This window comes from Mya arenaria, chromosome 3 (genome assembly GCF_026914265.1).
Source record: "Mya arenaria isolate MELC-2E11 chromosome 3, ASM2691426v1".
NCBI lineage: Eukaryota > Metazoa > Mollusca > Bivalvia > Myida > Myidae > Mya > Mya arenaria.
Genome location: NC_069124.1, coordinates 55,434,773 through 55,461,576, shown reverse-complemented (window position 1 = coordinate 55,461,576; position 26,804 = coordinate 55,434,773). Strand labels below are relative to the sequence as shown.

The 26,804-nt window shown below is 37.1% G+C and overlaps 1 protein-coding gene across 1 annotated transcript; it reads left to right on the top strand.

The window, feature by feature from the left end:
- The first annotated feature begins 6,005 nt into the window (after positions 1 to 6,005).
- LOC128226135 (proteoglycan 4-like) lies at positions 6,006 to 14,186 on the top strand. Its single transcript, XM_052936027.1, has 9 exons — positions 6,006 to 6,009; positions 7,553 to 7,590; positions 8,412 to 9,626; positions 9,709 to 10,320; positions 10,468 to 10,710; positions 10,794 to 11,739; positions 12,364 to 12,595; positions 12,808 to 13,010; positions 13,240 to 14,186. Exons 1-9 carry the CDS (start codon positions 6,006 to 6,008, stop codon positions 14,184 to 14,186), a joined length of 4,440 nt encoding a protein of 1,479 aa, XP_052791987.1.
- The last annotated feature ends 12,618 nt before the right edge of the window (positions 14,187 to 26,804 follow it).

Sequence of the window (26,804 nt, the reverse complement as noted above, 5' to 3'; positions counted from 1 at the left end):
TCAGTTTGAGAAATCACTTTAGCTTTTCTTTCAAAGTGCTAGCTCTGATATTCACTGTAACAGTTGATATTGCAATGGTGATATTTTCATCATGGAAGATTTAAATAATGTATTGACCAAATTGCACTATAAATTGCCGAATTAATTTTTGAGGTCCTGTCAGTCAGAGACCTGAGATATATTAAATGTTTTTGTGCTGTGTAAACTCAAAGATATTAAAATAAATACTTCTTATACATCCCTATATATATATATATTTCAATGACTGTGTATATACATCCCTATATATGTCACTAACTGTCTTTATACATCTCTATATATGTCACTGACAGTGTTAATACATCCCTATATATGTCACTGACAGTGTATATACACCCCTATATATGTCACTGGCTGTGTTTATACATCCCTATATATGTCACTGACTGTGTTTATACATCCCTATATATGTCACTGACTGTGTATATACATCCATATATATGTCACTGACTGTGTATATACATCCCTATATATGTCACTTACTGTGTATATACATCTCTATATATGTCACTGACTGTGTATATACAACCCTATATATGTCACTGGCTGTGTATATACAACCCTATATATGTCACTGACTGTGTATATACATCCCTATATATTTCACTGACAGTGTTAATACACTCCTATAGATGTCACTGACTGTGTTTATACATCCCTATATATGTCACTGACAGTGTTTAAACAATCCTATATATGTCACTGACTGTGTTTAAACAATCCTATATATGTCACTGATAGTGTTAATACATCCCTATAGATGTCACTGACTGTGTTTATCCATCCCTATTTATTTCACTGACTGTGTATATACATCCCTATATATGTCACTGACTGTGTATATACATCCATATATATGTCACTGACTGTGTTAATACTTCCCTATATATGTTACTGACTGTGTTTATACATCCCTATTTATTTCACTGACTGTGTATATGCATCCCTATATATGTCGCTGACTGTGTATATACATCCATATATATGTCGCTGACTGTGTATATACATCCCTATATATGTCACTGACTGTGTATATACATCCCTATATATGTCACTGACTGTGTATATACATCCCTATATATGTCACTGACTGTGTATATACATCCCTATATATGTCACTGACTGTGTATATACATCCATATATATGTCACTGACTGTGTATATACATCCCTATATATGTTACTGACTGTGTATATACATCCCTTTATATGTTACTGACTGTGTTTATACATCCCTATATATGTCACTGACTGTGTATATACATCCATATATATGTCACTGACTGTGTATATACATCACTATATATGTCACTGGCTGTGTATATACAACCCTATATATGTCACTGGCTGTGTATATACAACCCTATATATGTCACTGGCTGTGTATATACAACCCTATATATGTCACTGGCTGTGTATATACATCGCTATATATGTCACTGGCTGTGTATATACAACCCTATATATGTCACTGGCTGTGTATATACAACCCTATATATGTCACTGGCTGTGTATATACAACCCTATATATGTCACTGGCTGTGTATATACAACCCTATATATGTCACTGACTGTGTATATACATCGCTATATATGTCACTGACTGTGTATATACATCGCTATATATGTCACTGACTGTGTATATACATCCCTATATATGTCACTGACTGTGTATATACAACCCTATATATGTCACTGGCTGTGTATATACAACCCTATATATGTCACTGACTGTGTATATACATCCCTATATATGTCACTGGCTGTGTATATACATCCATATATATGTCACTGACTGTGTATATACATCGCTATATATGTCACTGACTGTGTATATACAACCCTATATATGTCACTGGCTGTGTATATACAACCCTATATATGTCACTGGCTGTGTATATACATCCCTATATATGTCACTGGCTGTGTATATACATCGCTATATATGTCACTGGCTGTGTATATACAACCCTATATATGTCACTGGCTGTGTATATACAACCCTATATATGTCACTGGCTGTGTATATACATCCCTATATATGTCACTGACTGTGTATATACAACCCTATATATGTCACTGGCTGTGTATATACATCCCTATATATGTCACTGGCTGTGTATATACAACCCTATATATGTCACTGGCTGTGTTTATTCATCGCTATATATGTCACTGACTGTGTATATACAACCCTATATATGTCACTGGCTGTGTATATACATCCCTATATATTTCACTGACTGTGTATATACAACCCTATATATGTCACTGGCTGTGTATATACATCCCTATATATGTCACTGGCTGTGTATATACAACCCTATATATGTCACTGGCTGTGTTTACACATCGCTATATATGTCACTGACTGTGTATATACAACCCTATATATGTCACTGGCTGTGTATATACATCCCTAATTATTTCACTGACTGTGTATATACAACCCTATATATGTCACTGGCTGTGTATATACATCCCTATATATGTCACTGGCTGTGTATATACAACCCTATATATGTCACTGGCTGTGTTTATACATCGCTATATATGTCACTGACTGTGTATATACAACCCTATATATGTCACTGGCTGTGTATATACATCCCTATATATTTCACTGACAGTGTTAATACACTCCTATAGATGTCACTGACTGTGTTTATACATCCCTATATATGTCACTGACAGTGTTTAAACAATCCTATATATGTCGCTGACTGTGTTTAAACAATCCTATATATGTCACTGACAGTGTTAATACATCCCTATAGATGTCACTGACTGTGTTTATCCATCCCTATTTATTTCACTGACTGTGTATATACATCCCTATATATGTAACTGACTGTGTATATACATCCCTATATATGTCACTGACTGTGTTAATGCTTCCCTATATATGTTACTGACTGTGTTTATACATCCCTATATATGTCACTGACTGTGTATATACATCGCTATATATGTCACTGACTGTGTATATACATCCCTATATATGTTACTGACTGTGTTTATACATCCATATATATGTCACTGACTGTGTATATACATCCCTATATATGTCACTGACTGTGTATATACATCCCTATATATGTCACTGACTGTGTATATACATCCATATATATGTCACTGACTGTGTATATACATCGCTATATATGTCACTGGCTGTGTTTATACATCGCTATATATGTCACTGACTGTGTTTATACATCCATATATATGTCACTGACTGTGTATATACATCCCTATATATGTCACTGGCTGTGTATATACATCCCTATATATGTAACTGACTGTGTATATACAACCCTATATATGTCACTGACTGTGTATATACATCCCTATATATGTCACTGGCTGTGTATATACAACCCTATATATGTCACTGACTGTGTATATACATCCCTATATATGTCACTGGCTGTGTATATACAACCCTATATATGTCACTGGCTGTGTATATACATCGCTATATATGTCACTGGCTGTGTATATACATCCCTATATATGTTACTGGCTGTGTATATACAACCCTATATATGTCACTGGCTGTGTATATACAACCCTATATATGTCACTAGCTGTGTATATACATCCCTATATATGTCACTGGCTGTGTATATACATCCCTATATATGTCACTGGCTGTGTATATACAACCCTATATATGTCACTGGCTGTGTATATACAACCCTATATATGTCACTGGCTGTGTATATACATCCCTATATATGTCACTGGCTGTGTATATACATCCCTATATATGTCACTGGCTTTGTATATACATCCATATATATGTCACTGACTGTGTATATACATCGCTATATATGTCACTGACTGTGTATATACATCCCTATATATGTCACTGGCTGTGTATATACAACCCTATATATGTCACAGGCTGTGTATATACATCCCTATATATGTCACTGGCTGTGTATATACATCCCTTTATATGTCACTGACTGTGTAAATACATCCCTATATATGTTACTGACTGTGTTTATACATCCCTATATATGTCACTGACTGTGTTTGTACATCCCTTTATATGTCAATGACTGAGTATATTCATCCCTATATAAAATTATGTCACTGAAAGTGTATATACACTCCTATATATGTCACTGACAGTGTATATACACTCCTGTATATGTCACTGACAGTGTATTTTCATCCCTATATGTGTCACTGATTGTGTTTAAACATCCCTATATAAAATTATGTCACTGACAGTGTATATACACTCCTGTATATGTCACTGACTGCGTTTACACATCCCTATATATGTCACTGACAGTGTATATTCATCCCTATATATTTCACTGACTGTCTATATACATACCTATATAGTTCACTGACTATCTATATACATCCCTATATATTTAACTGACTGTGTTTAAAAAATAAATCCATATATAAAATTATGTCACTGACAGTGTATATACACTCCTATATATGTCACTTACTGTGTTAATACATCCCTATATATGTCACTGACAGTTTATATACACTCCTATATATTTCACTGACCTTGTTTAAAAAATACATTGGATGTCATCCCTATATAAAGTTTTGTCACTGACAGTGTATATACACCCCTATATATGTCACTGACTGTGTTTATACATCCCTATATATGTCACTGACTGTGTATACTGTGAAATCATTTATATTCGTTGGCATGAAAGTTCGTGGTTTGCCGAAAAATTACACTTTCGTGGGTACTTGAAGTCGTGGTTTTTCATTTTTGAAAATAAAAAATGAAACTGCGATCGTCCTAGATCGTCTGCATAATCTCCACGCGCTGGCATGTGATTTCCATCTTCTACGGTTTATGACACTCGCTAAAGTGGTACAACATGTCAATTAGTGCATATATATACCCATGTCAATTATCGATTTAATTAGAAATTTAGGTCATAAAAGAAGAAGTACCCTGATCATAAATACAGATAGGCGAAGCCATTGAATGCCAATTAAGAATTTTGAAAACTGTAAAAACACCGAGAAGGTCGTACAGTATATTTGAGAAAACCATCCCAACAGATGTTTACAAATTCAATCACTTTTTATATCATCTCATTTCATATCATAGTTTCAATATTTATTCACACTTTTTTGTTAAATGCGTGTACTGAACGAGTTGTTTTGTATGTTGGGTGCTCAGAACCTCCAATGTAATTGATTAATTATTTCATTAAAGAAAAAAATCGAGAACCGACACTCATCACTCACATTTTGTTAGCCTTTTTCATGAACAGCACACGTTTAGGTACGTGCTTCTGTCATTTGGTTCATAAAACACAGTATAATGATTTGGTTTATTATTTTTCAAAGGCAAATATAATATATTGGCAAATATAATATATTAACAAAACGATGATATTAAGATATACAGTGAGACAAAATTTTAATATTTACGCTGTAAATTCTGTAACACATAAACTAGAGTATGTACATAACATGGCAATTGAAAAAGTGAATAAAGGTTCTATATTTCGTGGGATCTTGAATTCGTGGATCACCCAACCCACGAAAACCAAGAACATTAATGCCCCACGAACATTAATGATTTCACAGTATTCATCCTTATATATGTCACTGAATGTGTTGTGTGGATTTTAACATAAACAATATCAATTGACTATGAAGTTCAGGGAGGCACCCTGTAATAATAAAAAAGACAAAAAACAATCATATTGGACGTATTATTTTTAATATATTAATTCTAATTGGATTCTGGATTCCAGTTCATTATTTAGCAGTATTCTGATTCAAATTAAGCACTTTTCTTGATTCCGGTCCAAATTAAGCAGTATTCCAGATTCCGGTCCAGTTTTAGCCGTATTCTGTATTTAAGGGAGTGGGGAAGGGGTAGACACCCTCTTTTTTAAATATGTTTTTCTGTTATCTTTCAGAGTTGATGCCCCTGTCTGAGTTATCCACCTGAAGATAAAGATGGGTAAGTACCTTGTAGAAAAAAAAGAAAAATAGTAGTTATTATAACCATCAGAGTTCTCCATAATTTGTTATTGAACTTGCTCAAATAGAAAAGTAGCTGGCCAGGTAGGTGTCCAAGAAATGGCCCATGTAAATTTTGAAGTTGAGTGCTTCACTTCCTGCATTCTGGGACATTCTGAAGTTGTTTTAGATCACTTTAACCTGAAAATGTATAATAAACAATGCTCCCCTAATTATCACATAATACAGTGAATACAAGTTCCCTATTATATGAATACAAAACAATGGACATAGATGATGAACCAAAATTAACAACAGCAAACCTAATTTGCACCTGCCCAAAATGAATGCCATTTGAACCATCCATTTTGGCTGGCATCTGTTTCCCTGATCCCATAATATGTGTATGTTTCATCACATGGTTTTTGGCCCTATATATATAAGTTAATAATTCTCTGTTTGGATATTAATATTTTACAGTGGTTGGGTGGCATGGTGAAGTTTTATTGTATTGCTGTAATTTATTGAAATTTTAAATAAACCTGGTTTACTAGAAATTCAAATCAAATCAACAGATATTATAAGGATGTGGCATTTCAAAAACCTAAGTTATTAGATTGGGGTGGTTGAGGCATCAACAGCTGGAGTTTTGGCTGTCGCTTTGCCATGCAAAGAGGAATTTTAAAATAACGAGGCACAGATGTTTTCCATGACAATATGGTGTGTTGCATACAAGACACATGTCTGAACATCAAAGGTCAAGGTCATTGATCAAAATGCCGTGAACTTTGTGTTCAGCCAGTATTTTTTTTTGTCAAGACTGTGCTTTTGTGGAGTTCAAAATTACTTGGCAAAATTGTCACCATGACAATACTGTTGCACCACCAACATTCATTTCTGTACACTAAAGGTCAAGGTCACACTTAAAGATTTTGGGTCTCAAATAACAGGTTAGCACATAAAATTGGACTTTGGTGCTCTTGTTTTAACTTAGCAAATCATATTAATCTTTTAGAATTTCTTTATCCAACTAATTTAAGCCATTCTCTAAATGGTATTCAAAACAAACAATGTTTTGTGGAAATTGCAGTGAGATCATTTTGTGCACCGCATATATTTTGAAAATCAAAGGTTCATTTCTTAATTCAACAACGCTTTTTTTCACAGATGTATTTAAGGGTAATTAAGGTAATATTCCGATATTAATAAGCAGAATAACTAAAGGCGAATCATTTTATCTGATGAATGTAATTTTAAAGTTGTGTGGTAGATTTTACGTTGTATTAAAACCCTGCTATTAAGGACTGATTATAATGTTTGATTAGATGTTTCATTCAAGTAGAGCAAGCAGTTGATCTTCAGAAGACCCAGATATGAAATTACTTTAATGTCAATTTTGCCAATGAAATTAGTTCTATAAAAATAACCTTTCTCTCTTCTCATTTTCGGCTAGTATTGAAACTATTATTCTAATCAGAGTGTGGACAGAAATATAAATGGGCGGCTGATTATCTATAAATATAATCATAACAAATATCTCCCAGGAGACGGAGGGAAATTACTTCAGAAAGGGAAGCTCACGGTATCCAGTCTTTTGAAAAAAAATCAGCGTAATTATGTGTTGGAGTTTGTATCTACATGTATATTCAGAAATGCAAAAGACACACAATCATGGATTTATAGCAAACAGCGTGTTTTAATGATCTAAAATTTCTCTAACAGTTTTTGGCTTGTTTGTTGAAAAAAAGTTGAGATATTGCCACGGCGTTAGTCTTTTCATCAGTGGCGCCATGCAGTACCTTTGAGCTGCACTATCACAGATTGACAGTTTTGACATTTTGTTTTAGTTTTTGTCTCAGAATCAGCTGAATTTGGTATCAATGCCTTTAATTCAGTCATTTAAGATATTTCGCAATAAAACAGATCTAAACTGTTTGGTAAACTGCCGAAAATCTCACTTTTTCTTAAAAAGAAAGTAACACATTTAGACATCAATTTTCAAATGTAAATATGAAAACTGTGATCTGCTCTTTTGTCAGGAGTCTTATATCACTGGTTTCATAACAGTGGATCATTCAAAGACAATAAAAGAAGTTAAAAGGCAGCTTTAAGGCTGAATGTTGACAATGTAAAGGAAAATCCTTAATGATATTTTATTACATGAAAAATTTAAAGTGTTTTCTCTATGATGATATGCAAAAGTCCTGTAAGTCCCATAACTCTGCTTACCGTAAATTAACTTTGAGATCCCCAAAGAAGTTCCCCTGGTCGACCTAAAACCATTGACCTCCTCTAAAAGAGACAACAAAGAAGTTTCCCTGGTGGAACTCAAACCATTGTCCTCCTCTAAGAGAGGCAACAAAGAAGTTTCCCTGGTGGAGCTCAAACCATTGACCCCCTCAGAGAGAGGCAACAAGAAAAGTTTCCCTGGTGGAGCTCAAACCATCGACCCCCTCAAAGAGAGACAACAAGAAAGTTTCCCCGGTGAAACTCAAACAATTGACCCCCTCGGAGAGAGGCAACAAGAAAGTTTCCCCGGTGAAACTCAAACCATTGACCTCCTCAAAGAGAGACAACAAGAAAGTTTCCCCGGTGAAACTCAAACCATTGACCCCCTCGGAGAGAGGCAACAAGAAAGTTTCCCTGGTGGACCTCAAACCATTGACCTCCTCAAAGAGAGGCAACAAGAAAGTTTCCCTGGTGGACCTCAAACCATTGACCCCCTCTAAGAGAGACAACAAGAAAGTTTCCCTTGTGGAGCTCAAACCATTGACCCCCTCAAAGAGAGACAACAAGAAAGTTTCCCCGGTGAAACTCAAACCATTGACCCCCTCGGAGAGAGGCAACAAGAAAGTTTCCCTGGTGGACCTCAAACCATTGACCCCCTCTAAGAGAGGCAACAAGAAAGTTTCCCTTGTGGAGCTCAAACCATTGACCCCCTCAAAGAGAGACAACAAGAAAGTTTCCCCGGTGAAACTCAAACCATTGACCCCCTCGGAGAGAGGCAACAAGAAAGTTTCCCTGGTGGACCTCAAACCATTGACCTCCTCAAAGAGAGGCAACAAGAAAGTTTCCCTGGTGGACCTCAAACCATTGACCCCCTCTAAGAGAGACAACAAGAAAGTTTCCCTTGTGGAGCTCAAACCATTGACCCCCTCAAAGAGAGACAACAAGAAAGTTTCCCCGGTGAAACTCAAACCATTGACCCCCTCGGAGAGAGGCAACAAGAAAGTTTCCCTGGTGGACCTCAAACCATTGACCTCCTCAAAGAAAGACAACAAGAAAGTTTCCCTGGTGGACCTCAAACCATTGACCCCCTCTAAGAGAGACAACAAGAAAGTTTCCCTTGTGGAGCTCAAACCATTGACCCCCTCAAAGAGAGACAACAAGAAAGTTTCCCCGGTGAAACTCAAACCATTGACCCCCTCGGAGAGAGGCAACAAGAAAGTTTCCCTGGTGGACCTCAAACCATTGACCCCCTCTAAGAGAGGCAACAAGAAAGTTTCCCTTGTGGAGCTCAAACCATTGACCCCCTCAAAGAGAGACAACAAGAAAGTTTCCCCGGTGAAACTCAAACCATTGACCCCCTCGGAGAGAGGCAACAAGAAAGTTTCCCTGGTGGACCTCAAACCATTGTCCTCCTCTAAAAGAGGCAACAAGAAAGTTTCCCTTGTGGAGCTTAAACCATTGACCCCTTCAGAGAGAGGCAACAAAGAATGTTTCCCTGGTGGACCTCAAACCATTGACCCCCTCGGAGAGAGGCAACAAAGAAGTTTCCCCGGTGAAACTCAAACCATTGACCCCCTCGGAGAGAGGCAACAAAAAAGTTTCCCCGGTGAAACTCAAACCATTGACCCCCTCGGAGAGAGGCAACAAGAAAGTTTCCCTGGTGGAGCTTAAACCATCGACCCCCTCGGAGAGAGGCAACAAAGAAGTTTCCCTGGTGGACCTCAAACCATTGTCCTCCTCTAAGAGAGACAACAAGAAAGTTTCCCTGGTGGACCTCAAACCATTGACCCCCTCTAAGAGAGACAACAAGAAAGTTTCCCTGGTGGACCTCAAACCATTCACCCCCTCTAAGAGAGACAACAAGAAAGTTTCCCTGGTGGACCTCAAACCATTGACCCCTTCTAAGAGAGACAAAAAGAAAGTTTCCCTGGTGGACCTCAAACCATTGACCCCCTCTAAGAGAGACAAAAAAAAAGTTTCCCTGGTGGACCTCAAACCATTGACCCCCTCTAAGAGAGGCAACCAGAAAGTTTCCCTGGTGGACCTCAAACCATTGTCCTCCTCTAAGAGAGACAACAAGAAAGTTTCCTTTGTGGAGCTTAAACCATTGACCCCCTCAGAGAGAGGCAACAAGAAAAGTTGCCCTGGTGGAGCTCAAACCATCGACCCCCTCTAAGAGAGACAACAAGAAAGTTTCCCTTGTGGAGCTCAAACCATTGTCCTCTTCTAGGAGAGAGGCAACAAAGAAGTTTCCCTGGTGAAACTCAAACCATTGACCCCTTCTAAGAGAGGCAACAAGAATGTTTCCCTGGTGGACCTCAAACCATTGTCCTCTTCTAGGAGAGACAACAAAGAAGTTTCCCTGGTGAAACTCAAACCATTGACCCCCTCGGAGAGAGGCAACAAAGAAGTTTCCCCGGTGAAACTCAAACCATTGACCCCCTCGGAGAGAGACAACAAAGAAGTTTCCCTGGTGAAACTCAAACCATTGACCCCCTCGGAGAGAGGCAACAAGAAAGTTTCCCTTGTGGAGCTCAAACCATTGTCCTCTTCTAGGAGAGAGGCAACAAAGAAGTTTCCCTGGTGAAACTCAAACCATTGACCCCCTCGGAGAGAGGCAACAAAGAAGTTTCCCCGGAGAAACTCAAACCATTGACCCCCTCTAAGAGAGGCAACAAGAATGTTTCCCTGGTGGACCTCAAACCATTGTCCTCTTCTAGGAGAGACAACAAGAAAGTTTCCCCGGTGGAGCTTAAACCATTGACCCCCTCTAAGAGAGGCAACAAGAATGTTTCCCTGGTGGACCTCAAACCATTGTCCTCTTCTAGGAGAGACAACAAGAAAGTTTCCCTTGTGGAGCTCAAACCATTGACCCCCTCGGAGACAGGCAACAAAGAAGTTTCCCCGGTGAAACTCAAACCATTGACCCCCTCTAAGAGAGGCAACAAGAAAGTTTCCCTGGTGGACCTCAAACCATTGACCCCCTCAGAGAGAGGCAACAAGAAAGTTTCCCTGGTGGACCTCAAACCATTGACCCCCTCGGTGAGTGGCAACAAGAAAGTTACCCTTGTGGAGCTCAAACCATTGACCCCCTCGGAGAGAGGCAACAAGAAAGTTTCCCTGGTGGAGCTCAAACCATTGACCCCCTCTAAGAGAGACAAAAAGAAAGTTTCCCTGGTGGAGCTTAAACCATCGACCCCCTCTAAGAGAGACAACAAGAAAGTTTCCCCGGTGGACCTCAAACCATTGACCCCCTCAGAGAGAGGCAACAAGAAAGTTTCCCTGGTGGACCTCAAACCATTGACCCCCTCTAAGAGAGGCAACAAGAAAGTTTCCCTGGTGGAGCTCAAACCATCGACCCCCTCAAAGAGAGACAACAAAGAAGTTTCCCTGGTGGACCTCAAACCATTGTCCTCCTCTAAGAGAGACAACAAAAAAGTTTCCCCGGTGAAACTCAAACCATTGACCGCCTCGGAGAGAGGCAACAAGAAAAGTTGCCCTGGTGGAGCTTAAACCATCGACCCCCTCTAAGAGAGACAACAAGAAAGTTTACCTGGTGGAGCTCAAACCATTGACCCCCTCGGAGAGAGGCAACAAGAAAGTTTCCCTGGTGGATCTCAAACCATTGACCCCCTCTAAGAGAGACAAAAAGAAAGTTTCCCTGGTGGAGCTTAAACCATCGACCCCCTCTAAGTGAGACAACTAGAAAGTTTCCCTGGTGGAGCTCAAACCATTGACCCCCTCGGAGAGAGGCAACAAGAAAGTTTCCCTGGTGGAGTTCAAACCATCCACCCCCTCTAAAAGAGACAACAAGAAAGTTTCCCTGGTGGAGCTCAAACCATCCACCCCCTCTAAGAGAGACAACAAGAAAGTTTCCCTGGTGGAGCTCAAACCATCCACCCCCTCTAAGAGAGACAACAAGAAAGTTTCCCTGATGGAGCTCAAACCATCGACCCCCTCTAAGTGAGACAACAAGAAAGTTTTCCTGATGGAGCTAAAACCATTGTCCCCCTCTAAGTGAGACAACAAGAAAGTTTCCCTGGTGGAGCTCAAACCATCGACCCCCTCTTAGAGAGACAACAAGATAGTTTCCCTGGTGGACCTCAAACCATTGTCCTCCTCTAAGAGAGACAACAAGAAAGTTTCCCCGGTGAAACTCAAACCATTGACCCCCTTGGAGAGAGGCAACAAGAAAAGAGAGACAACAGGAAAGTTTCCCTGGTGGAGCTCAAACCATCCACCCCCTCTAAGAGAGACAACAAGAAAGTTTCCCTGGTGGAGCTCAAACCATCCACCCCCTCTAAGAGAGACAACAAGAAAGTTTCCCTGATGGAGCTCAAACCATCGACCCCCTCTAAGTGAGACAACAAGAAAGTTTTCCTGATGGAGCTAAAACCATTGTCCCCCTCTAAGTGAGACAACAAGAAAGTTTCCCTGGTGGAGCTCAAACCATTGACCCCCTCTTAGAGAGACAACAAGATAGTTTCCCTGGTGAAACTCAAACCATTGTCCCCCTTGGAGAGAGGCAAAAAAATATTCCTCTGGGGGATCTCAACCCATTGAAAAATAGTTCCATTGGTGGATCTCAAACCATTGACCTCTTGGAGAGAGGCAAAAAGAAAGTTTCCCTGGTGGACCTCAAACCATTGACCCCCTCGGAGAGAGACAACAAGATAGTTTCCCTGGTGGACCTCAAACCATTGTCCTCCTCTAAGAGAGACAACAAGAAAGTTTCCCCGGTGAAACTCAAACCATTGACCCCCTTGGAGAGAGGCAACAAGAAAAGAGAGACAACAGGAAAGTTTCCCTGGTGGAGCTCAAACCATCCACCCCCTCTAAGAGAGACAACAAGAAAGTTTCCCTGGTGGAGCTCAAACCATCCACCCCCTCTAAGAGAGACAACAAGAAAGTTTCCCTGATGGAGCTCAAACCATCGACCCCCTCTAAGTGAGACAACAAGAAAGTTTTCCTGATGGAGCTAAAACCATTGTCCCCCTCTAAGTGAGACAACAAGAAAGTTTCCCTGGTGGAGCTCAAACCATTGACCCCCTCTTAGAGAGACAACAAGATAGTTTCCCTGGTGAAACTCAAACCATTGTCCCCCTTGGAGAGAGGCAAAAAAATATTCCTCTGGGGGATCTCAACCCATTGAAAAATAGTTCCATTGGTGGATCTCAAACCATTGACCTCTTGGAGAGAGGCAAAAAGAAAGTTTCCCTGGTGGACCTCAAACCATTGACCCCCTCGGAGAGAGACAACAAGAAAGTTTCCCTTGTGGAGCTCAAACCATTGACCCCCTCTAAGAGAGAAAACAAGAAAGTTTCCCCTGTGGAGCTCAAACCATTGACCCCCTCGGAGAGAGGCAACAAGAAAGTTTCCCCGGTGGAGCTCAAACCATCCACCCCCTCTAAGAGAGACAACAAGAAAGTCACCCCGGTGGAGCTCAAACCATTGACCCCCTCTAAGAGAGACAACAAGAAAGTTTCCCCGGTGGAGCTCAAACCATTGTCCCCCTCGGAGAGAGGCAACACGAGAGTTTCCCTGGTGGTTGTTAAACCAATGACCCCCTCAAAGAGACGCAACAAGAAAGTGTCCCTGATAGATCTCAAACCATTGACCCCCTCTAAGAGAGACAACAAGAAAGTTTCCCCGATCGAGCTCAAACCATTGTCCCCCTCGGAGAGAGGCAACACGAGAGTTTCCCTGGTGGTTGTTAAACCAATGACCCCCTCAAAGAGAGGCAACAATAAAGTGTCCCCGGTAGACCTCAAACCATTGACCCCCTCGGAGAGAGGAAACAAGAAAGTTTCCCTGGTGGAGCTCAAACCATTGACCCCCTCAAAGAGAGGCAACAAGAGAGTTTTCCTGGTGGTTGTTAAACCAATGACCCCCTCGGAAATCAGCAAGCACCTATATATAGCACAAGACCACCTTCACAATTTTTCATAATTGTTTTGTTGGAATATAGTGTCCATTTATTGCCTCTAACTTTGTGCACCCCTTTAACCAATCATTCCACTTTGTTTTACGTCAGTTCCATTATTTCTGAATTCTCTATCCAGTTAGCCATTTATTTCTGCATTCTCTTTGAAAAGGCAATATAATCATTATAGAGTTATAAGAGAGATTAATCAGATTGTCAATGACTTTTATGGTATCAGATTTTGGACATGGAAATAGCTTGGCCATAGGATGCTAGAATGCTTTATACATTTTGAAGTTATTGCCCCTTAATTGGAAAGTTGGTATTTTGCCCTTTAAAGATTGGTATTTCATTGGATTTTCTAGTGACTGAAATTCATAAAGTGTAACAAAGTAATCAATACCCAATGATACTGTCAAAGAGTTATGTTAGGTCCTTCACAATGGTAGGCCCTCTGCAATATTTTAAATATTAAATCTTGTTCTTGACTTAGTAAAATTTTCTGTAGACTGTAGTTCATATACCACCAAACAAAGTTTGTGGAAGGGTATATATAGGAGTGACATTTTTGGTCTGTTGGTTTTTGTGTTGATAATGTTTGGTACACAGGTTTATTACTACAAAATAAAGGTACAGTTTCACTTTGATTGCAATTCACCAACATTTGATCGAATTATGGCCCCTTAAAAAGGCATAGTTTACCATTCCTGTGTCCAGGTGGCATTGGAGTATTTGTCACCCTTGTGACAGCTCTAAGTGTTCTTTATTTTAGTTGTTTAATAAATTCATAATAGACTGGTTATGGCAAATTGTGGTTAATTATACCAATTCTTACAAAGCAGAGTTATCTATACTTACTTAAAGAAATGTTAATTATAGATCTTTACTAATTTAAATTTCATCTGGAACTTGATCATGACCAAACAAGAGCCCCAACACTCATCTGTTTCTTAATTTGAGCAAGGGCCATAACTCAGCCATTAAAGCCAGAGTTGTTGGCCTTGCTTTACATGTGCATATTGTTTATGTCAACATATGTACCAAGTTTCATTTGAATATCTGAACTTTTTTAAAGTAGTGGTCAAGGTAAAAAAAAAAGAGCAACACCACTGAAGACTGACACAAATGCTGTGACATTTTACCACTATCTTTTTTCTTTATTAAACAACCTAGCTAAAGAGTAAAATTCATAAAACTTAGATAAAACAGACAGTGATATTATGTCTTTTTATATTTTGACTGCTTTTGCAACAGAATTGTTTTCTTGACAAATTCAGACTTAAGATAAAGACTTGGTGTCATTCTAAGCTATGTAAATGAGGAGTTACTAAATGATGGTTTCAGCAATCAGATTACCGTAAATGTGTCTTTGTTGTTCTTGTAACACTGCATGGCTAAAAGTGCACATTTTAATCTTATTATTGGCTTCAGTGATCTTTCATTAAAAAATAACTTGAAAAATACTTCTAACATAGAATCGGCTGTTCTTCTTTCTGGACATGCAGAACAGCGAGTCTTGTCAAGGTCATAATTGATGGTTGAAGGTCATATGTCTACAACTATATTTCCTGTTTACTTTAAAAAAAGATCTAACAGCAGCAGGTCACACAGAGAGAGAGGGACAGAGGCAGTCAGACAGAGAGAGAGGTCATCTCACCTGTCATTGAAATCCCTTAAGTCATGTTTTCTACACACATGGAAAGATGCAGGATTCTTTTAACAACCTTGAAGACATGGATTTGAACCCACTGTATAAGAAATTGTCATCAAGACAGAAATCTTTGAAATATCTTTTGCAAAAGGCAATTCAATAGTTCATTGATGTTTGAGAGTGGACACATGTGGTTCAATGGAAGGACCTACAGTTGCTCTTAGATCATAGCACTTATCCTATGTTCCATTGTATGGTTTTGGGGCTGGGGGACTGCTATGATATAAGAGGCCCTAAATTGTGGGGCCCTAAATTACACTCCTATCAACCGGCCACTGTGCATTTACAGGGTTTAATATTGCATGCCCAGGTTGTTCCGTTAGCACAATGGTTTGCACACTCACTTCTCACCTACGCCACCTGGGTCCGATTCCCAGCCTGGGCGTATGTGAGTTTGGTTTGTGGTTACCAAGCTGGACAAAGGGTTTCCTCCAGACACTCCTAGCTGTTTGCTCCATGACACAAGACCACGCTCTCATGTAACATTGTGCCAACGAGAGTTATTAATATGATATTGTAATAACTTGTTTTACAATCGTTGTAAAGTAATTAAGATTAAACCATTACTCTACCCAAAGATGTCAGAATTGATTTCCTTTACAGTTACACGTAAAGTTTTATGAATCATGGAGATGTTTACAGCAATTGGTGGTAACATTGTCGTTGGCTTCCTCTGCCTTCCTCAATTGTCATCGTCTGATAGAGAAAACAAATTCATTGTATATGTGACAGGAAAACGTGAATCCAAGAGCTATTAACTTGAGTTATATGAACTCATCTATATTCCAGAGCTGCTTTCATTGTTATATACATTCTCATTAGCTTGGCATTTTAGTATGAATATGCCTGTTTATAAACAGATACAATCATGTTTCAGGCAGACAGGGCAATCAGTCACTTTATTTTATTCTGAGCAGTGAGTCTGATCAGTGAATGCAACAGATCATATATCAGTGTGACATTGCAAAAGACAAACAATTCTCGTGAAATATTACCAAGTTAACTAAAGATGGCATTTTCTTGGTAACATGTAATTTTTCTATCTTTCTGGGGCGCTTCCATGATAAACCCCAATGATTTCTTCCCACCCTATAGATTGATGGCCTATTGATTGTCAGAATAGGTTTGTCTGTCATATTCTCTCATATATCTCGGGACTTTTTCCCATCAGATTAATGCGAAGAATGGCTATAATGCAATGCTTAAGAGCTCTTTACAAATCTAAGTGACTCGAAAATTGCTAAATAAAGAACTTTCAGGGGATCTTTATGTTTCATTTTAGATCAATATTTTTTTTCAATAAATATGTATTTATAAGTAGAAAACAAATCTCATACCCTGTCTGATACCCCGCCTTAAGTTTATTATTTGATAAAAATTTGGTCTGAATAATAAATTTTTAAAAGAATAAGTGCCATGGTTTAAAGCCCCACTCTCTATTTTAGCCAGTGTATTTGTTTGTATTTATGAATAAGGTAAATAGGCCTTTAGGCCTCGTTAAAGCTTGTTTTTACCAATTAATCTGTGGTATAGTGAAAAATGTCAACAAAATAGATAACTATATTCAAAAGTATGATCACAGAACTTGTGAAACCTTAAAATTTAAATCCCAACAACTTTGCTACAATGTTGACAAACTCTGCCACAGTTGTAAATTATGTGTTTTTATGTTACAAAAAACCTTGGAATCAGAAAAAAACTTGGAATCAGTATATGTCTACTGTGGCACAGTAGACTATTGTCAACGACTCCAGTGCCCAAGATCAAATCCTGCTAATATGTATTAGTATTTTATTTCTATTTACTTTTTTTATCCTTATATTTATAGAACTTATTTCATGTTTTAACTTAAATCAACTTGAAAAGTTTTTAAATAAACACAATTTTTGTTAAGCCTGCCTGTAGTGAATTCGAGTCACCAAAATGTTGGTTTTGTGTGTGTGTGCCAATTCATCTGTGTTTAAGTGCATTTGTCCAAAATTTCTTCATTCAAGTATTCTTTATGAGACGACTTCAGGTCGGAGGTCAAGCTCACTCTTCAACTTCAGCCTTTCTTAAAACTTTTTCATAAATGTAATAGCGGATGGAATGACATTGTTTGACATTGTCACCACAAGCATCTAGTTTTATATTGGATTACATCAAAACTGCAGCTAATGGGCCTTCTTAAAGGAATAGTGTATTCATTCACATTATTTATATTCTAAATACCATCCAAGGGAAGCAATTATGAAGGTTTTAAAAGTTTTGCAAATAAACAGTGGCCTCCCTTAGACTGTAGAATCGGTTACAGGGCAGTTATGGGTTATAAAGAATAGTTTTTAACATTTTGGTGTTTTATTAACCAAGAAGATGTATGATGGCAGTTAAGATTATATCTTGTTGGAACAATAACTTAAAACTATTTCTATATCATCCAATAAATTGGCATGTTTATTAAATAAAATGACTTTAAAAGTTTTAACATTAAATAATTGAATAAGGCTCCTTTTTGTAAAAGTTTGTTATTGTTTGTTCTGGCAACTCTTATCCTTGGTAACATGTTAGGTAAACAAAGAACAAAATCAATTGCTTCAATATTGCAAGATCTATGTCCCATACTTCAAGAGCTTTAGCCCATATAGCAAGATCTTTGTCCAATATTGCAAGAGATTTGTCCAATATTGCAAGAGATTTGTCCCATATTGCAAGAGATTTGTCCCATATTGCAAGAGATTTGTCCAATATTGCAAGATCTTTGTCCAATATTGCAAGAGATTTGTCCCATATTGCAAGAGATTTGTCCAATATAGCAAGATCTTTGTCCAATATTGCAAGAGATTTGTCCAATATTGCAAGAGATTTGTCCCATATTGCAAGAGATTTGTCCAATATTGCAAGAGATTTGTCCCATAGTGCAAGAGATTTGTCCCATATTGCAAGAGATTTGTCCAATATTGCAAGATCTTTGTCCAATATTGCAAGAGATTTGTCCCATACTTCAAGAGATTTGTCCAATATAGCAAGATCTTTGTCCAATATTGCAAGAGATTTGTCCAATATTGCAAGAGATTTGTCCCATATTGCAAGAGATTTGTCCAATATTGCAAGATCTTTGTCCAATATTGCAAGAGATTTGTCCCATATTGCAAGAGATTTGTCCAATATTGCAAGAGATTTGTCCCATATTGCAAGAGCTTTGCCCATATTGCAAGAGATTTGTCCCATGTTGCAAGATATTTGTCCCATATTGCAAGAGCTTTGCCCATATTGCAAGATCTATGTCCGATAATTTAATAGCTTTATCCCATATTGCAAGATCTTTGTCAAATATTGCAAAAGATTTGTCCCATATACAAGAGCTATGTCACATATTGCAAGAGATTTGTCCAATATTGCAAGATCTATGTCCCATAGTGCAAGAGATTTGTCCCATATTTCAAGAGATTTGTCCCATATTGCAAGAGCTTTATCCCATATTGCAATATCTATGTCCAATATTGCAAGATCTTTGTCCAATATTGCAAGAGATTTGTCTCATATTGAAAGAGATTTGTCCAATATTGCAAGAGCTTTGTCCAACATTGCAAGAGATTTGTCTCATATTTCAAGAGATTTGTCCCATATTGCAAGAGCTTTATCCCATATTGCAAGATCTATGTCCAATATTGCAAGATCTTTGTCCAATATTGCAAGAGATTTGTCTCATATTGAAAGAGATTTGTCTCATATTGCAAGAGATTTGTCTCATATTGAAAGAGATTTGTCCAATATTGCAAGAGCTTTGTCCAACATTGCAAGAGATTTGTCTCATATTGAAAGAGATTTGTCCAATATTGCAAGAGCTTTGTCCAACATTGCAAGAGATTTGTCTCATATTGCAAGAGATTTGTCCAATATTGCAAGATCTATGTCCAATATTGCAAGAGATTTGTCTCATATTGCAAGAGATTTGTCCCATATTGAAAGAGATTTGTCCAATATTGCAAGAGCTTTGTCCAACATTGCTAGATCTATGTCACATATTGCAAGAGCTTTGTCACACATTGCAAGAGCTATGTCCCATATTGCAAGAGCTATGTCACATATTGCAAGAGCTATGTCCCATATTGCAAGAGCTTTGTCACACATTGCAAGAGCTTTTTCACACATTGCAAGAGCTATGTCCCATATTGCAAGAGCTTTGTCACACATTGCAAGAGCTTTAATGTCCCCCATTAAAAGAGCTTTGTCCTTTTTTAGTTCAAAGACAAAGGTAATATTATTGCTTGTGAGAAAATTATTTAAGACTTGTTTTATGTTTATCTGCTCATCTTTAATGTAAGTATCATTGTTTGTGAATATATTATCAGAAAATTTCATCAACTAAAATGGTTATTACAAAAGATATAACGATTAGGTCCCCGCGACAAAAATGCAGGTGCTCTCTGTATGTCCTTCTGTCTGTTGTCAATATTTTTGTTCTTAATTACTTCAAAACATTAAGATATCACTTCAAGCTTTATAAGTTTACTTACAGGAACATATGCTCTTCTATGACTAATAATGTAACTCAAATTGAAATATTGTTTGATTTTATGGCCCTTTGTGAATTTATGAAGATGCAGCAACATACTGGTACTTTTCACAGAACTTGAACTTTTCAAAGGAAACTTTAGCATCAATAAAGGTATGGCACTGTGAACATGTGCAGTAAAAGAACCACAACCCAGTGACCAAACTGTTACCAATTTACTTCCCTTGATTAGAAAAAAGGCTTAATTAAGCCCAATATGTTGAAAGAAAGTGAAATGAAATTTACATGGCCCACTGTTCTTTAACTTTCTCCCTTGAAATAAAGAGTTTTGGTCAATGGATTTACTTTTCATTACAACTGGATCAATATTGGATGGAATATAATAAAACTTAGACTGTCCGTGGATGTCAATGTAAAAATGTATGTGATACAAGAATCCTAACTAAGGCAGCCTTTTTTACCAATGGTATTAAAATCTTCCTCATAGTGTCATTAATCTTTACACATGATGCATGGAAGTCTACTTAAATTAAGAACTTTGTATATCAATTAATTCAAATTGAAATATCTCAAAGAAAAAGTTTATGATCTAAGATCATCATTCATACTGCTTGTCCTATATTTGCATAGTTATCCTGGTTGACTCATAGCATGCCATTAAATTACTCCCCCTGTCAAATATGCTATCATTCAGGTCCCTTACCACATCCTCTAATGGATCTAATTACCCCCCGCCGCATCGAAGGTTTCGGGAGGGGGATATTGTTTTGGGGTTGTCATTCTGTTCGTCCTTCCACCTGTCCGGAACCATATCTTGGTAGACGTTGATCAGAAAATGTTCAAACTTGGTCAGAATGTTCCCCTTGAACAAATCTCGACCACTTGTAAAAGTGGGTCACATGGGGTCAAAAACTAGGTCACTAAGTCAAATCTTAGAAAAATCTTTGGAACAAATTAGAGGCATTATACATGGTCAAATATTCATGAAACTTTATCAAAATGTTTTTTTTTGATAAACTCTTGGACGTCTATAAAACTGGGTCACATATGATCGAAAATAAGGTCACTAGGTCAAATCTTAGAAAAATCTTGTCAGGAACCATATCATGGTAATGATTGGTCAGATTAAGTTTAAACTTGGTCAGGATGTACCCTTGATGAAATATGGACCGCTTGTAAAAGTGGGTCACATGGGGTCAAAAACTAGGTCACTGGGTTAAGTCTTAGAAAAATCTATGGAACAAACTGGAACCATATCATGGTTATGATTGGTCAGATTATTTTTAAACTTGGTCAGGATTCACCCCTTGATGAAATACGGACCCCATGTAAAAGTGGATGGCATGGGGTCAAAACTAGGTCACTAGCTCAAATCTTAGAAAAATCTTTTGAACACAGTTGGAGGCATTATGTATGGTCTAATATTCATGAAAGTGATCAGAATGTTTTCCTTGATGAACTCTTTAACATGTTTAAAACTGGGTCATATGTGATAAAACATTAGAAAACTGGGTCACATAAGATAATTTTTTTTAGGTCAATCTTACAAAAATCTTGTCCGATACTTGTTAACATTGATGTTCCAAGTTTATGCAGTCAAAACAGTATGTTAAAATTGAAATAACATATGGCTATATCAGTACAGTATGATTATATTTGCTAGTGATGTGATCAATAATGTATTATTTCTGAAAGGAAATATATTTCTTGTTACTCTGATACCAAATTATTACCAAAATGTTGAAAAATAAATGAAATAAAGGATTGTTCTTGTCTCTCAGGTGATGTCGTTTTTATCGACAATTCTGAAATAGGGGTAGGGTAATTCAAATTAAAATAAAATTGTTTTTTGACGGTAAATTTCTTTTAAATTTTGTTTTTGAATCCAGAAAATGATACACATTAAGAAATTATCTTTCGGATGATAAAAATGTCCATTTTTGTAATGATTAAGCTCAGCCATACACTTATTAATACTTTGCTCGACTAAGGGGCAGAATAGTTACCCCTGGAGATTTATTTAAAAATTATTTTGTTGTCTAAATCCAACCCCTTGAGCAGGGCCATTTGTCAAAATCACTGGGGTCATAGCTGCTCCAGGCATAAATAATCCTTTGAAAAAAATTGACCAAGACTATCTCGGATGGCAATCTCATCAGGACTGCCAGAATCTCACCTGCTGTCTAAAGTCCCCTATATCCATGTCGCCTACCGGTGGGGCAACACAATGATAGGTTGTCACGTAACAGAGTTACGTATAAAATGTGACGTAATACCGTAATACTTTTATCAAAGTTATATTTAAGATATAATTAAGATTTAATTAAATGTATATGTGTCTACATACTGTATGTTTAGTAATGTAGGGCATATTTGATTGTCATTTGAATTTGGAGATGGTTGACAGCCGACCTGGTACAAATGTACAAAATGGTCATGTTAATTACAAAAACGTGTATTCCTGTGGTTGTAAAGCTGTCATATGTAGACAACAAATTAGTATAAGAGAGATGATTTGGGATGTGAAAACAGAGGGTTAGGCAAGGCAAGGAATGCGGCCTTGGGTCCTTAATGGACGGCAGTTAGGATGTGGGATTACCTTAAATGTCATGCTGTATTATATACTGATTATTATACTTAGAAAGAACGTTGAACAATAAAGACTTAGAACACTTGAACAGTTGTTGGTTGGTTACTGAACGAACTATCACGAAAGTTAAGTGAGCGTTGGCATTAGGCGACAAGGTGCATCAGTCTTTTGACTAATTTATTCTTCGGATATAAAAAAAAAGCCTTTTGCTTTTGCATGGTATTAAATATTAAAGCAATGAATTGAATGGCTTTTTTACAATCATTAGCTGCACGTTACCTGCACACTTTAAGTGCTGTTGGGGCTTAATATGTCGCTATGGTGATAATTAAACCATTTGTATTCATCTCCAATTGGTTGACAAAATAATGTCTGTAATTGCAATCCCTCTTGAAGTATTCTGCTCTCAACCTAATGTGTCTGTGAACAAAGCCATCACCAAATTGCTTCCCGAAGGAGCCTGAATTTACATGGTGGGAATTAATTCCTAAATTTAACTGCATTTTGTCAGTTCATAGAGAATGAGAATAAAAATACAATTATAAAGATAATTTTTTTTATCGATTTACAGTTACAGCTATAATACAAGGCATAGAACAGAAGAAAATTATAACCTGTGTGAATGCAACTTGAATGATTTTGTAACTGTGCTAGGCAAGATTAGTAAGATATTTTGGTTAATTGTATGCCAATCAATTTCTTTTTCCATATCCAACAGTGAAAATACAGTGCGCCCTATTGAAAAATCTGTATCACGCCACTGTTGTTTTCCAAACCCAACAGCATAGTAGCATGTGTTGAGTGCTACCTTTTACAGACGGATATTTATTAAAGTTATTTTACAATATAAACTTACTTTTCAGTAACATATTTTTTCAGGAATGTACTATATTTCTTAACGTAATGATTTGAATGTATTCAATTGCTGATTTGTATTGATATTAAGGAAAACCAACTAAATCATTCATGCAGTTGATTTATGACCTCGTTTCCTATATGAAAATTCAGAGAAATGTAGCGTAAAATCTAAGCGAAGTTTCATTGGTTTAAACTTAAAGCAGTATACATCATTGACCATAGAGAATAATTGTTGGTTGATGTCACTAACTTTAAATTATGATGTCTAGTTATGATGTCACTGACCTTAAGTTATGATGTCAATGACCTTTATTTATGATGTCAATGACCTTTAGTTATGATGTCACTGACCTTTAGTTATGATGTCAATGACCTTTAGTTATGATGTCACTGACCTTTAGTTATGACGTCACTGACCTTTAGTTATGATGTCAATGACCTTTAGTTATGATGTCACTGACCTTTAGTTATGATCTCAATGACATTTAGTTATGATGTCTTTGACCTTAACTATTTATGTCACTGACCTTAACTTATGATGTCACTGACATTAAGTAATGATGTCACTGATTGGTGCAGCCCTAAGCATTCAAGGGGAACATGCAAGGTCATTTCTAAAATTAATGTCACAATAATCACCGGCAGATTTTGGATCAGAAGGGGGGAGAGGGGGAGGTGCCAATTCTTGAAAAATTTCATTGATCTCTGAAACTTTTTGTTCTCACATGTGAGCATTATCTGTACTAAAATTTGATTTATTTCATAATTACATGCATTATTTTTCACCTTAGTTGCTTTAATGCTATTATTTCTAGATTAGAAAATGATATGTGTGTGTTATGAATTGGCTCAAGCCATTACCCTATTGCATGCTAAATGTTATTATATCTTCCCTTAGGTCTGGATCATATAATATCACAGATTTGTCTGATATCATCTAAGTTAGAATATCAGAAGTAATTGACACATTGATATATTACAGGCTTTTATATTCACTGTGTTGCTGATGAATACAGAGTTATGGATTTTCAGAGCTGTTCGAATGCTTATTGCAAACCTAAAACTCTGCCGTGGAATAAATAGTACCATGGTTAACAAAATGCAAAGTGATCCATATTAGTTGCAGCCTTTTTAGGTCTGAAACATTGTCTTTACATTTGTTGTTTTAATTAAGCTTCAGCATCCGTCAAACCTCTAGCAATGACTTCCCCTACGAGCAATAGTGTAGCTTTGGATTTCCAGATTATTTCCATTGTAATATTACAGTTCAGCAGTACATGTCGACCAATACCTGAGTCCACCTTTATATTTATAATGTCAAAGTTATACTATTTATATCAATATGTTAGCTGTGCTGAAATGCTCATTTTCATATCTTAAGGGTTTTTGTTATTATATCATGTTTTGAGTATTGTTGTGTTTTTACTCCATGCATATTTTAAGAATTTATGTGATGATATTTTTCAAGAGAATTCAATCAACATTAACAATAACATTAACTTCTATATTTGTCAGAAACAATATAGTTAAAAGCAGCCATGCTACCAACAAGGAACTTTATATCAGTGTCACATTTACAGATACAGATTGTTATATACCTGAGGAAATATCTATGCAAATAGCTTGACAAATGGGTCTGATGCAAGATAACAGTAAACAAGCCCAACATCCACATTCGTGATTCTACTTTTTATGCAATATCTCTGTCAACAGCAGCTTAGTCTTAATTGGGTAAATTCACCAATGCATGGTCCTAATCTATGTTACCGATATCATTTTTCATAACTTCATCAAAAGTTTTAAGAAAAGAAATTATACTTCAGCTCAGTTGTTGGTAATTAAGAGTTTTAAATAGGGCGGTAGATAAACAGCATGCAGAACCGGTAGTTAAAAATTACATGACAGCTATAATAAATAATTTATATGAGAACAAGAAGCACAATAAGAAATTTGTTTTTTGCTTCTTTTTTAAGTCCAAAAGCATTTCAAGTTATGAATAATTTCAAGATCTTTCTTTCTGTCTGCAAATAACTTTGTCTCACTAATGAAAAGAAATGTGCTTATATAAATGTTTACAACAATACCGGTAAATACTTTTTGTGAGCCACCAGAATGCCTAGAGTATCAGCTTATAAGTTTATTATATATATAACATCACCGATCAGTCGTTCTATTCGGTGTAATGACTTTTCAAGTATTCAAAGAAAGATGTATCTCAGTAACATATATCCAGTATAATACTGACCTACATGTACATTTTTGAGGGGATGGGGTAAAAAGATTTATTACTTTCTTAACATGGTACTGTGTAAAACATAAAATATCTCTTGCACTGGCACATGGTTTGCATATAATATTCCAAAAGTGAGTTATTATTAGTCTTGGATATGCTGGAATACGTACCCTGTATGTGTATGTGTTTTCTAAATTAAAACAATTTACAGTGGAACATGCCAACGGATCCCTAGCAAGTCAGGCCTATTAGCATATTTTTGTCTATCTACACCCCTGCTGAGCAGATAACAACATTTTTATTTTCTTTGACTGCTACTCAAATTTATACTAACCATATTAGGTTCATACTGTGATTTAACACAGTCAATACCAAAGTGCCTTCAGCGCTTTGATTATACTTAGAGGTGCAATTATTAATAAACATCCTCGACAAAAATTGTATGAAAAGCGCTTGAGTGACTAAAAACAAGAATAAAGAGCCATCTAAACGAAGCTACAGAGAGTATCATTTAGTGCATCAGCATCTGCAATCTTCTGTGCTATGATCTGCCTTGATGAGCAGAATAGATTGCTTAACTGCAAAGCGGGGAGTCAACGCTGTATGGAGTTGACTGCTTCTTGTGAATTTTGTGTGTATTTTGTGCTTTCGTTCAGAATTTTCTTTGCTGTATGATGAGCTTCTGCTGTTATAATGAGTTTCCATGTATGGACAACATGCAGCGGTGTGGCTAGACCTTTGGTATGGCATTCTAAAT

Excerpts from the sequence above, each read along its gene's own strand:
- LOC128226135 (XM_052936027.1), top strand. Across the intron at positions 10,321-10,467 it reads CTAAGAGAGACAACAAGAAA|GAGAGAGGCAACAAAGAAGT; the intron begins GTTTCCTTTGTG and ends GTCCTCTTCTAG. Across the intron at positions 10,711-10,793 it reads ACAACAAAGAAGTTTCCCTG|GAGAGAGGCAACAAAGAAGT; the intron begins GTGAAACTCAAA and ends GTCCTCTTCTAG.